The 13,906-nt window shown below is 51.9% G+C and overlaps 1 protein-coding gene across 1 annotated transcript in view; it reads left to right on the top strand.

Annotated features, from left to right (window-relative positions):
- Positions 1-11,932: 11,932 nt before the first annotated feature.
- Positions 11,933-13,906, top strand: part of ZNF423 (zinc finger protein 423) — a 300,151-nt gene continuing 298,177 nt past the window's right edge. The window contains exon 1 of the mRNA XM_054570315.1: positions 11,933-12,018. Within this exon, the coding sequence (XP_054426290.1) occupies positions 12,006-12,018 (13 nt within the window). The 5' untranslated portion in view covers positions 11,933-12,005. The remainder of the gene's footprint in view (positions 12,019-13,906) is intronic.

Below are 13,906 nucleotides of genomic sequence, written 5' to 3'. Positions count from 1 at the left end.
TGAAACCCAGGCATATGCCCTGACCAGGAATCGAACCTGTGACCTTTTGGTTTACTGGACGATGCCCAAACCACTGAGCCACACCATCCAGGGCACCATAGTTTTATCTGGTCTATAGGTAATATAAATGGAATCATGTAGAGTTATTGCGGTGATCATTTCACAATATATACAGATATCAAATCATTATGTTGTATACCTGAAGCTAATGATGCATGTCAATTATACCACACTAAAAATTCAAAGTAATCTCTTATAGACATGCAAATAAATTATTTCCAGTGGAAGTTCCATAGACTTTTCTTCCCGTGTAGAAGAATCCAGTTTGGCTTTGATTTCCACATTTATTTCAACATTTCTAATCTAAAAGTATGACTTTGTTTTGATTGCTCTATTAACTGCTTTCCCCTTTAATAGTGAGTTAAGGAAAATCCTTCATACCTGTTCATTTTATTAAAAAATGGAATCATGCACTATCTGTTTGGTTGAGACTAGCTTCTTTTGCTTAATAGAATGCTTCTGAGGCCTGCCCGTATCGTTGCCCAAGCTCTTAGATCGCTCTCTCTTGCTGCCAAGCAGGAGGTCGTTGTACACGGCCTGTCCAGAAAGTATCCAGCCATGTACTATGAAAAACAGAGGCATTAATTGATGAAGATACAAGATACAAAAAACATTGTACATGGGACAATGATGCCTCAGTCCCCTTCCACACAGGCACCTTGGGACCTCACGCCGTTCTCCCAGTCGCCATCAGCTGCCCTGTCGTATTTTCCTGAATGTCATCGATGGTCTGAAATCTCTTCCCTTTCAAAGCTGATTTTAACTTTGGGAAAAGCCAGAAGTCACAGGGCACCAAATCTGGGCTGTAGGGGGGCTGAGTCACCTGGGTGGTTGGATGTTTTGCGAGAAAACTCTGCATGAGATGTGATGCATGAGCGCGTGTGTTGCCGTGATGAAGCTGCCAATCACCAGTTGCCGTAGCTGTGACCTTCTGAATCATCCAGATAGTTGCTGCAGAGGAATGTTCAAGCTTAATGCACAATTCGATGCAGGTTCATTGCTCTACTCACTCAGTCATTTTGAATGTGACGGCCACACAGCGCACAGGCTCGCTCAATGGCGTCTACCACCCCCACTGACTAGTACAGTGAAGTCGTCGTTATTCACGCACGCTCATTCCAGTCCACTCTCCTTGGCTGCGAGGTTACATCAGAGGTGTGCAAACTGCTCTCCTGATGTTAACAATGGCTGGACTTTTGCCAGACAACACGTACATGTCCATGCCACAGTCTGCCCCTTCTCCTGATGAGACAGTTTTGGGTTGTTTCTACTTTTGGGCAATTGCAAGGTTGCTTGTGCATGTCCTTTTGTGGACATGCATTTCCGTTTGTTGGCTAAATGCCTAGGACTGGAACTGCGGGCCACAGGGTAGATGTAGCTTTAGTTTAGTTAGTCTGGGCGGCGTGGCTCCGCCACTGTACCTACAGCCCCCAGCCGTGCCTGAGAGCCCCGGCGGCCCCACACCCTCCCGCACCCCGGTCTCCTCCGTCTTCGATTCCAGCCTCTCCGGTGGATGCAGAATGTTTGCCTCGGCTGTTTCACTTTGCATTCTCTGATGATTATGATGTTGAGCACCGTTTTCTTTTTTATCTCCTACCTGCTCCGGGAATGGGCTGGTGAAGGTGACAAAGACAATTTTGTCAGTGCGTTAACTTTGTAGGGCTGCCGACAGAGTGGCTGAGAACAGTAGACATCGTCTGGTGGTTCCAGAGGCTGAGACGTGAGATCAGGGGCCGGCCCGGCTCTCCTTCCCCAGGGAGCCACGCAGGCGGGAATCCTCTCCTGATTCCTCCGGCTCCTGGCGGGGCCAGCCACCCTCGGCCACCGCCACCCCGTGGCCGTCCTCTTTTGTGTGTCCTCGTGTCATCTGTCCCCTGTGCGTGTGTTTTATCTTTCCACCACCTTAAAAAGAAATCTTTTTCCTTCGTCTCAAGGCATCTCCTTACATGACATGAACTTAGAGGTGTTTTCCTGTGCACCGTGAAGTCTTACATCTGGCCGGAGGCTCTTTCGCTTGCTCTGTTGACATTTAGCGTTTTGTCTTACCAAATGGGTGACATGGGGCGAGTTGGAAGCCCTATTTGTGGCCACATTCCACGCGGTAGAGGGACAGGTGGAGAAACATCCTTGTGGAGCCTTCTGTCCTGTCCTGTGGGTCTGGCCTCAGGTGCTGGGCATTTGTCACCAAACCTCCTATCCTAACGGCCCCTCCCTTGCACATAAACATACACACACCTTCTAGAGACATTCAGATGAATCACCAGCGTCTGCAGGGGAAAGACTTTTTATTTTCCTATACTTATCTAAATAATTTAGTAGAACAAGATTAGAACAGTAACTTGTGTTAGGGTTTTGAAGACAGTTTGTATATTTTTCAAAAGCACAGATATTTTTCTGATGTTGGCTTGCTGCTTCTTTTTAAAATATTAGCATTTAAAAAAATAGGTGATGCATGCACATGGCACAGAATTCAAAAGAAACAAAAGTGACCAGCAAAAAGTAGTAGTTCTCTGACTTCTGTTTCTTAGCTTCACAGCTTCTTGCATCTCCCTCCGCAGATTCTTATCCAGAGGCAAGCTTTGATGCATGTAGGCTCAGAGAGTGACAAGCTGTGACTACTCTTCTACCTCTTTAAGTATTTTTCCATTATATCTTTCAATGTTTTAAATCTATTGGTTGGAGGGAGAGAGAAAGACATGGATTTGTTGCTCCACTTACTTATGCATTCATTGTTTTTTTTTAAGACTTCATTTATTTATTTTTAGAGAGAAGGGAAAGGAGGGAGAAAGAGAAAGAGAGAAACATCCATGTGTGGTTGCCTCTCATGCGCCCCCTACTGGGAACCTGGCCTGCAACCCAGGCCTGTGCCCTGACTGGGAATCGAACCGGCGACCCTTTGGTTCCCAGGCCAGCACTGAGTCCACTGAGCCACACTAGCCAGGGTCTGTTGGTTGATTCTTGTACTCCCCCTGACTGGGGATGGAACCTGCAAGTTTGGTGTATCGGAACGGCGCTCTAACCAACCAGGCTACCCGGCCAGGCCCCCTTATCTCTTGAACATGATTGTCAATTAGGTTTATTACTGCCTCTTTCTACTTACTGCTCATCATCCTGGATTATAGATGTGCCTTGATTTTTTTCAGCAGATCTTCCTGATGGACATTTAAGGCCATTTTCTAATCTTTTGCTGCTTAAGCAGAAGAGAATTTATTTTGCTGTAAGTTGGTTTTCCTTTTCCGTGAGAGAGCCACGACTTTTCGAGCTGATTTCAAATATTCCCCATTCTAGATGAGAAGTGACAAAACTGTATTTCTGCCAGTAGATGGGAATGTAAAGAGAACTCACGTTCTGGCTTTTTCGAATGGTAACATTTGCCTCTGGCTAAACACGCATGCTGATCTGCAGGCCGTAGGTTCGTGGGAGAGGCTGACATTTGCAAAGGATGTGTTCTCTGGCCTTGCTCACGCATCTCCTCCCCCAAAGTAGCGGGTTTTCTCCGTCAGGTGACTTAGCGTCATTCTGGCTCAGCTACTACTTGGGTCGGAAGGTTGCTGTTAGTACAAAGAAAAGAACAGAAATGATGTCCGTTCTCCATGACCCCTGCTGTGAACGTCTCTTGACCCCCTGCAGTCACCCAGGGCCATCCCAGTGGCTCTGGGGACAGGAGTCCCTCTGTGCTTCCTGTCTTTTTCTTTGGTGACAGACGTGGCCACTGAAGGCCCCCCTGGCCTGCGATGGCCCTGTGTGGTGCTTTGCACACGCCCTGTGGCTGGTCTTTTGGGCCATTCCTCTTGGCTCCGTCCCCTGTCCTTGGACACGGTGGGTTCCAGTGTGGTGTGCGTCCCAGTGGGGCTATTTGGGGTGATTTTGGGGGGAACCAGGACACACGTTTGTATTCTAATCGTTCATCCCCCAGCAGACGTCTGCCAAGCGTCGTCCATGTGCTTGCCACGCTTACAGAGCCATCCATCCATAAGACGTGTCTTCTGTAATAGTTTTTATTTTGAAATTTTTCAGCCTAAGACAGGTGATAGATGGCAATACATTCCCATAAAACTTTCACACACATTCACCTATTATTGACTTTTTGTCTCATTTGCTTCACGCCTCTCTCCCTCTGCATATAATTTAATATAATGTCTGATTTTTTTTTTTTTTTTTGTTTAGCCATTTGAGAGTAAGTTGCAGTAAGTGCCCTTCACATTAGATTCCTCGCACTTATCTTCTAAGAATAAGGATATGACTCTCCAGCCGTAGTGCGGTTATCAAAATCAGGAAATCTAATATTGTTCCAACGCTGTTATCTCTGCGTGCATACTTGCAGCTGTCCCCGGACCGTCCTTTAAACCAACGTTTTCCCCGCTCTGGGGACCCGAGTCGAGGTCGCCCAGTGGGTTCAGTTTCCTCTCCCCTGGTATCCCTTTCCTATTCTGGAGGTTAAGCCTATTGTTCTGTGGAAGACCCTTCAATGCGAGTGCTGCGGTTTTCCAGCTACTTTCCCTTTATGACAAGCGACGCTGGTTTTCCATGGATGGTCATGCAAAGTGTCCTTTTAAAATGACTTTATTTCAAATGAAAAATGAGCGTATTAAAAAATAGGAAGTAAATAGTAAAAGCACCAGAGATGCAAAAGCCTGGCAAAAATGGTGCCGGGCATGTATGGCTGACGGAAGTCTGGAAAATCTAGCGGCGTTGGCAGAGGGTCCAGGAAGCCGTCGTCGTGTGGTGCCTGCTGGGAGAGGAGGCGCGTGTGCACGCTTGGGCCGGAGCTGCGCCGGGCCAGCCGCAGCAGGCCCCCCCACCCCCACCCCGGCAGCCCAGGGCACGCAGGATCCGCTCCTGTGACGTGGGCCACAGCGCACAGACGGCGTTTCTCTGCTCCTCCGGATTCAATTCTCCAAGCTGCAAAGTCTGCAGTTCACCCTCCCCCGGGAGCCTTTCCCACGGGGAAGGGCTGGTCATCTGAGCTACAATCTGCCCTCAATAAAATGCTACTTTTTGCTTTTTTATATACTTTTATGTATTTATTTATGTCGAGGTGTGCTTGACATACGAAAAGAGCTGTATCTATTTAAGGTTTACATCTTTGCGAGTTTGGAGGTGAGAGTCCCATGAAACCATCACCAATGAATCAACCCATCATCTCTAGGACTTTCCGCTTTCCTCCTTTTTTGGATGTGAGCATTTAACATAAGATCCGCTCTCCTAACAGATTTTGAAACACACAGTACAGCGTTGCTGGTAGTGGGCAGTGGGCCTCTGGGGCTCAGTCCTTTTGCGTGAGTGAAACGACGCTCCCCCCACCAGCACCTCGCGGACCCCGCCCCGCCCCACCCCGCCCTCGCAGCCCCAGCCACCACCTTTCTGCCGTCTGCTTCTGAGTTTGCCGATGTAATTGGGTTCCTCGACCGAGCGGGGTCACGCAGTATTGGATCTTCCGTGCCCGGCTTATTTCAGTTAGCATAGTGTCTTCCCAGTTTACGCACACTGTGGCAAATAGCAGGGTTTTCTCCTTTAAAAAAAAAAAGAAAGAAAGAAAAGAAAACATGCATGTCTATACCATATTTTTTTCTTTTTTTTTTTTTTAAATCCTCACTCAAGGATACATTTATTGAGTTTTAGAGAGAGAAGAAAAGGCAAGGTGAGAAAGAGAGAGAAACATTGATGTAAGAGAGAAAATTGATTGATTGGTTATCTCCCGTATGTGCCCTGATCTAGGACCACACCCGCAACCCAGGTCTGTGCCCTGACCAGGGACTGAACCCACAGCCGTTTGGTATACAGGACGATGCTCCAACCAACTGAGCCACCTGGCCGGGACTATAACACAGTTTCTTTATCAATATGTCCATCACTTGGGGGGATGATGTATTACATTTTTTCTTTGGCGATGCCCCTGTCTTAGGTCTCCAACTCGGCTCCAAGCTCCCGGGGGGAGGGATGGGCAGGGACCGGCTCTCGTTCCTCGGAATCTCCGAAGTGGGGAGCCCCTGGCGTCGAACTCGATGACGTCCAGGAGAGGCAGCCCGTCCCCTCCACTCCCACTGGCTCTCAGGCCTGAGTCACAGTCGGCCTGGACCTCCGCCGTGCGCCCTTCGGGGCGCCCCCCTGCAGGACCCCAGGCTGCTGTCAGCGTCGCTTTTCTGTCACGCTGACTCAAGTTCTGGAACCGGTGGGACCCTGATCCAGTCACCCTGCGACTGCCCCCACCCCAAGTGTACACTCAAGACCTTCCGTTGCCTACAGGAGCGTCTGCTGAATTAGAGACCCAGACCCCCGGGGGTCTGCAGAACTGCACCGCGGTGACTGGGAGTTCTACAAGGGTCTTTTGATTTCAGGTTTCAGTTTTCACAATAATCTTCAAGGCATTTCTAATAGAAGCTGATAGCAGATTACCTGTGTCACTACTTGACGGCGGATCCTGTCGAGAGGTTTCAGTGCCTGCATTTCTGTTTGGTTTTGCATTGAGGCCAGGACACTGTCCAGAGTGACAGGGTTGTAACTGTTCCCACAGTGTGTGTGTGTGTGTGTGTGTGTGTGTGTGTGTGAGAGAGAGAGAGAGAGAGAGAGAGAGAGAATTTGCAGCTTTGAAAGGTGCTGGCCACAGGCTAAAGCCATACCCCGAAGTCTGGCTTACAGCGACCTCCGTGCTCAAGTCCATGTTCACCTCTCTGGCCTCTGGTCTTACCTGCGTCACGGCTTCCTCCGTGCCCCCGATGCCTTCAGTCCTCAGTGAGCCCCGGAATTCCTTCTCGCCTCTCCAGACTCAACTCAGTGCCTTGCCGTCTCACGGGCTTCTCCAGAGACCGCCTTTCCGCCCTGTGGCTGTCGTCCCTGGAACGCCCGCGGTGACAGCCTCGATCTCATTGATGCCATCCAGGGTCTGCCTGTCTGTCTCCCTGGCAGACTGTGAGCTCCCAGGGGACAGGGCTGGGCATGCTGCCTTTGTGTACCAGAACCCAAAGGCGCCTGATTCACCACATTTGTCCCGTGGCGTGGTCTAGGCCCAGGAGCCTGTGGTCACAGCAGATGGCCTTTGAACCCTCTTCCCATGAGCGATCGTGGGTCCTGCGTCCTAGGGAGCTGGGAGAGTTGCTGCTCTGAGTGATCATTGAACCCCTGCCCTGCATAGATGAGGATAATACATAGATGCTCAGGCTCTTCCTGAGTTCTCTGCTCAAGATAGATCAGGGGTCATTTTCTTCCCATATGGGTAAGTGGTTTGGGAAGGAAGGAAGGAAGGGAAGCAGGAAGGAAGGAAAGAAGGAAGGAAGGAAGGAAGGAAGGAATTGGAACTGTCCATTAAGATTGCAAAGAAGCATCGCTGGTGGGTTGTTTTGCACCTTCCCTTAAACTCTGCCTCACTCATTACAACATCGGAATGTCCGCCGAGACGCTGCGCACGGGCTGCATGCGGGCTGTTTTGGACACACTGACATTTTCCTTGACTTGCTTTCCCAGTGCCGGCCCCTCTTACTCTCACCTGGCTTAACCTTTGTAGCGATGCCGCTGGTTCTGCTGGTTCCGCAGAGCTTTTCCTAGCCCCCCCTCCCCCAATCCGCTGCGTCTGTCCCACCAGCCATCACCGAAGGGAAACTCCCGCCCGGCCCTTGGCGGCGGACTCACTGTATGATGCGTGTGCTCCCTGGGGCCGCTGGGCAAATGTATTGGTTTGAACTTGAACCCTTCTTCTCTCTCCTGTGCTTGTTTGTGTATGATAAACTTTCTGAAGATGTTTGAAAAGTAAATGTTTGAATTGCGTCACCTTGTTTGATCGACCTTTTGTGCTCCCCTCGCTGTCGGACCGGGAGGGGCTGCCTGGCCGGCTCAGGCGGCTGGAGCAACAACGTCTGTGGACGGCACTCGCTGAAAAGGCACCTTCGCGTCCTGGCACCTGGGCACCTCCAGCTTCTCCTGCGGCGCAGGCTGGCTGTCGCGGTAGAAATTAATTTAATGGGAGTGTTGGGTTTGCTTTTTTTTTTTGCTGGTAGAACCCTGCATTGTCTCTCCTGAGGATCCCAGTGAAGGGCACTGTAACCCCCGGGGAGTCTGTCATCTCAGATCTGACGCTCCAGCAGAGTAACAGTGACAACCATTTCATAAAAATAACATTTTTTACTCTTAGAGCAGTAATATACGCTCAAGGCAGAAAACTGGGAAGATTCAGAAATCTCACAAATAAAAAAAGACAATCTCAACACCCCGAGGTGGCTGCCGGAGCCTCCTTCTTATGTTCCTTTCCACACTGGTCCCCGCACGTGCATGGCTGCATTTGGCAGGTGCAGCCGACCTGCTCTCCCTCCTCAACGAGCATGACCCGCGCGCCCACCGACGCTGGTCCTCCTGGCAGATGCGATAGCGCTCTTACTCAGCCCATCCCTGGCCGGGCGTTTCGTTGTTTCGGTTTCGTTTCCTGTTATGATAGTTACCTTGTGAAAAATATATTATCCCTGTGTCTGTGCTGGCATCTCTTTTATAATTTCCTGAGGAGAAATTAGGAGAAATAGAATTCTTGAATCAAAAGGGATGTGCGTTGAACACCAAAAGAAGAATAGGTTGATTTACTGCATGCCATTCATGTAGAAAATCGAAGCTTACGTTGCAATTCCACAGCCTGTGTTCACCGCCCGGTGGGTCTCCTTTACAATTCCGTGTGGTTAGGAACGCAGACCTTGGAGCCAACGGCCTGGGTTCTGATTTCCCCACTTAGTGGACCCATGACCTTGGCAGGTCACTTTAGCTTCCTTTGCTTCTGCTTCCTCATCGACAAGATGGGAACAATAAAAATACTCACCTCGTCAAGTTATAATATGAAATGAAATGAACTATCATGTGTAAAAAGCACTCAGAATAGCCCCTGGCACATAGCAAGTGCCATAGAAGTAATTGCTTTTATTTTGTTGTCTAGTTTCTCAGTGACCAAGTCAGTGCGTATCGATGGACATGGACCCTGTTCTTCTTTTTAGTGGCTGTATAATATTCCATCGGAAGCCTGCGCCTTCATGTGTGTGTAACCAGTCTTGTGTTCTGGCTGGTTACCTGCTTGTGACAAGGTCCTAGGGCTGGTGTGGATGGGGCCTCACTTTTAAATGTTTCATGTATCTGTATTTCCAAGCTGTATCTTCAGAAAAGGGAGTGAGCTGCCCACCGGGTCTCAAAGTCACTGTTTTACTGGGACAGTATCCAAGAGAGTGCTGTGTTTTCACCGGCCACCTGGGCACAAATGGAACTGTGAGGACAATGGAGAACACAGGCTTGGTTGTTAAACTTGAGGGGCTGAGCCCCCGCAGTGGTAGGGAGAAGCTGCTCCGTTAGGGGCTCACGTGCAGGTCAGCAACCTGGAATTCCTGCCACCATCTTGGCCTCTCTTCCAGGACAAGCAATACAGAGGAATTGTCCAAACCAAAGAAGGCATTGTTTCCCTCATTGCTTTCAGTTGTGTTTGCTCTGATTTTTCCTACCCTTTATAATGTTTTAATTGGAAAAGTAATTCATGGGAAAACTTGCAACTTGTACAAAAAGAAAGGTTTGGGATGAAAGTAAGTCTCCTTCTTCCCCCTCCCTCATCTCCCTCCCATGGGCAGCCAAGGTTACAGAAACAAGGTTTGGTTGTTTGTTTCTTATAGAAATAGTTAACTCCTGTACAAATAAAGGGTCCAGCACAAATAACACCACCCGCTTTGTATTACAAAATCTTTTATTACAAAAATCATAAGCATGTCATTCTGTAATGTAACAAAGCACACTCAAGCACACCCTATGACATTTTAGGTGAAATGTTCAAATTAAAACCATAAATTTTTATACCCATATTATGACTCTGCCCACCACATTCAAGCAGGCGTTGCTTCTGCCAGACCCTGGGTATGTCTATGTTCTTATTGGTTTTCTAGAAATAAGGCTGTACTAAACCGCTGTTCTGTGTGTGGATCTTTTTCCACATAACAGCGTAAAAGGGTTGTACTCCCACACCCGTGAATGATACTGTGATTTGAACTTTAAACCCTGCTTGTTCATTGTTGGTATGGAGGAAAGTGATAGAATTATATATAGTCTTGTATCCTACAACCTTGCTATAATCGCTTGTTACTCGCGCGAGTTTCTTTTGTTGTTGTTGTTGTTGTTGATTCTTTTGGATTTTCTACATAGACGGTCAGAACAATCACTTTGTAAAATTATCCCCCACTTTGCCTCTATGCTCTCAGCTGGCCAGTGAAAGGTTTTGTCAGGACAGGAGGATCGGAAGAAGGAAAGGCCATCGGCCCATGAAAGGGCACAATAACTGTTAGACACCCTAGTGCAATATACTTAATGCTTCATATGAGAAAACACTCGTCTTCGATCATTCTTCTTCCTGGATGCGCAGCACTTCTGAGAGTAGAAGGCGTGTCCACGCTGGGGCTTGGTGGTCGCAGCTTGCCAGGTTCTGGGGGGCTGGGAGCTAGCACCTAGGCTGTCTGGGGTGCTGTGCATGTCGGGGCTGCCCCAGGCCTCTATGAGACAAAAGCCTGGTGTTCTGGGGCTGCAGATTGGGCGGTCGCAGTCCGTCTCCATCCTGGGGACCGGCCAGGGCAGGGGCTGGGGGTGCCGAACTGGTTCTAGGACCTGTTCCCTGGGTTTGGCATAAAATAGCTTCCGGGCATGGAATGGTGAAGAAACAAAAACAAACAAAAAGGTTTGGGGTTGCAAAGACATCACCTTTTGCGGTAGACATCCGTTGTTGTCACCTGGGGGGATCTTCGGCTCACAGTGTCCTCATATCCCTTTGGAGAATTGCCCTTCTCAAGCCTAGGGCTCCGAGCCAGCACTTCGGCCCGGCCAATCAGCATGCCCTGCTGGCTTGGCTTCTCTGATAGGTTCAGTGGAGGGCCTGGGACTCCAGCTGGGCCAATGGGAACCCTCCCTAGGACTTTTGCTAGAAATTACTGGGAGCCAGGCAGGCTGCCCTTTCCAGTGGCCATTGCCAAATTTAGGATGTCATCCTGGAGCTGGGCTTGAGAGCGAGACCGCCGGGAAGGGCCCGGGGAGCCTGCTCAAGAATGAAGCCACCGCAGAGGAGAGCTCAGGAAAGAGGTGGGAGAGAAACAGGCCTGCCAGGGCTGTCTGAGGCCCGGGGTCCCGCCGTGCTGGGAGGCAGCCATGCCCTGGCCTTTTCGGAGAGTTCCACGAGCCAGTAAATCCCTTGTGTCTTTCATCCAGCCTGAGTGCGTGCGTCACTGAAAAGTGAAAGAGCCTAAATGGACATCATCCGAGAACCATGCAGAGGGCTGTATACAGCAGGCCTGGTTTGGGAAGGGCCCACTCCAGACTCCAGAGAAGAGCCAGGTCTGTGCCTGTCTCTCCCTTTCCTAGACCCTGAGCCACCCTCTGAACTCCCCCCTCACCCCACGGCCCGCGTACGCGGGACGACCTGGAAATCCCTCTGAGCCCCGTTTCCCACCTGCAGCCCTGCCTGGGGATATAGCGCCGAGCAGCACCTGCCCGGCACGCAGCAGCTGGGACGTCCATCTGTCCGTCTGTCTCCTCCAGGAGCCCGAGTCCTGGGGGGGCTGGAGATGAGTCTGGCCCTCCCCTGCGGGCGCTGGCGTCCTGCCTGCCGCCTGCCAGGTGCTCCGTGAACGGAATGGAAAAGGGAAGCAGCCCGACAGGGGACCGGATCACCTGGAAATCAGGACACGGGCCGGCTTGGGGACAAGGAGTGAGCAGTGGACTCGGAGTCCAAAAATAAAGGAGGGCATTGTGGCCTGCGGTTATCCCGGGATCTGCCAGGGCCACGTTGGGCTCCAGCTGCCTCTCCCAGGGCAGGAAGGTCAGGAGCGCAGCCCTGGGGGGGTCAGGGAAAGTACTCGGGAGGCAGCACGGGGAGCGGGATCGGGAAGGCTACATTATCACCGCATTTTACAGAGGCGGAAACCGAGGCACCGCGAGCCTAAGTCACTTGCCCAATGCCACCCAGTGGTGAGTGTGGAGGGCTGCCCTGGAGCCCAGATCTGCTGACCCTTTGCTTTTAGGCTCTGCTCTCTCCGGGGCGCAGAGGCCACTTGGCACCCGTCCCGGGCTCCAGACCTCCCTGAGCGGAAGGCCCCCTGCCCGCTCACCTCGGCCTGTGCTGGGTCCTGGGCCGCAGGCAGGGCAAGGCCAGGCCATTCCCAGTTTTGAGGTTTCCATCCATTCAAAAGTGAAGAGGCATCGAAGTAAATTTCCAGCATCACAGTATGCTTAATACGTTAGACTTAACAGACGGTGCTCCAAACACACACAAGAGTGCAGTTTAACTGTGCCAGGGTAATTAGCGTGCTTCCTTAAAAATTAACTCGTAGGTCACTGAGAGGCAGCGTGGCCTGGGAAAAGGACCTGGTTTCAAGGCGGAGAACGTTGCCCTTGCCCATCTTGCTCTTGGGACGCGTGCGTAACAGCATTTAGAGGGAAGGTCAAAGGCACACATTTGAGGCCCTTGTCATGGCCAAGGGAGGACACCTCCAACGGGCTCCCCTTCCACCTCGGTCAGGGTACAGTGGGGCGCCCGGGAGGCAACACCACAGTGGCTTCAGCCCAGAACCCTCACCCTGATCACCTGCAATGGAGTTCATGGGGTCGGAGTGGGGGGTGGCTTCCTGAGAATTTCCAGCCACCAGAAGGGGGCAGACTGTGACTTCTAAAGCCGGGACACAATGGGTCTGTGAAGAGGCAGGCGGGAGAGGACAGAGGTGTCCTCCTGCCACCATGACCAGGACCTCCTCAGGGACACCTGTGTCCTCACAGGCTGGGTCCGACTCCCCTGAAACTTCAGGTGCGGTCCGGCTCGGAAGACCCCAGCTAGCCCCACGTCTCGTGTCAGGTCACCCAGCAGGGTCCGCGGGGACGGGCTTGGGGTGGGCAGTCTGGCTGGGAGCCGGATCTGGGGGCTCATCTTGAAGCCGAAAAACAGGCTTGTGTATTTACTTGGGGTGGCTGGAGGGGCTGCTGGAGATTTTGAGGGGGCTCATGTTCCCCCAAGTCATGCCTGGGTCTAGCCCACTCCGAAACCTCCAGAGCCATTGCACGGGGCTGAGGGGAAGGCACAGTGGCAAGTCTCTAAATGCCCTGCGCACCGCGGCTCCAGGCGGGCAGCGCTGGGAGAGGGGGCGCCTCCCCTCCCACCCGCCAGTGCTGGCGCTCAGCTGGCCGTGGGGGCGCGAGGGGTTGCTCGTGGGCCGGCCTTCCTGCAGTCCCCCGCCCCCGAGGCTGCAGCCCCTGCTCCAGCCCAGCCTCTGTGGGTTCCCCGAGCACAGCAGCCTAGCTCTCTGATCGCCCAAACAAAGAGAATTTTAAAGCGGCACGCGCCGGACATGCAGCCACGAGAGGGTGCCTGCCCAGATTACGGCGAGCTCCAGCTTGGGCCTTTGAAGGGTACTTGGCTTCCGGGGGCGACGACGGGTTTTCACAACAGAATTAAGAAAGGTCCCACCAACCCGGACTCACCCGCGGGGCCAGGCCTCCCTGTGTCACCGGGGCTGCGGGGGAGGGGCGGGCGCGGGTGTCCTCGCGATCCCCGGGCTTGCCTTTGGACCACTGTGCATGGCTCTGCCTCTGCCCGGACCCTCCTCTGCTGTGTGCGGCCAAGTCTTCACCCTTCCAGGGTCAGCTTCCAGGTAGCTCCTACCAAGAAGCCTTCCCTGACCCCCAGGACCCTCAGCTCTGTCCTGTCACACCTCATCCCCAGTCTGTGTTGCTCCTGGTCCTGGGCTCGCTTCTGGGCCTCACAGTCCAGCTCAGGGCCAGGCGCATAGTAGGTGCTCAACACATACGTTATCTGAAAGCAGGCAGGAGGAGGCCCAGAGGAGCTCCCAGGCGCTGCTCTTGCAGG

The sequence above is a fragment of the Pteronotus mesoamericanus genome, unplaced genomic scaffold (genome assembly GCF_021234165.1).
Source record: "Pteronotus mesoamericanus isolate MK-2021 breed Mesoamerican mustached bat unplaced genomic scaffold, CSHL_Meso_final contig_202, whole genome shotgun sequence".
Lineage (NCBI taxonomy): Eukaryota > Metazoa > Chordata > Mammalia > Chiroptera > Mormoopidae > Pteronotus > Pteronotus mesoamericanus.
Note: the sequence above shows the minus strand (reverse complement) of the source record. Positions and strands in the feature narration are given on the sequence as shown.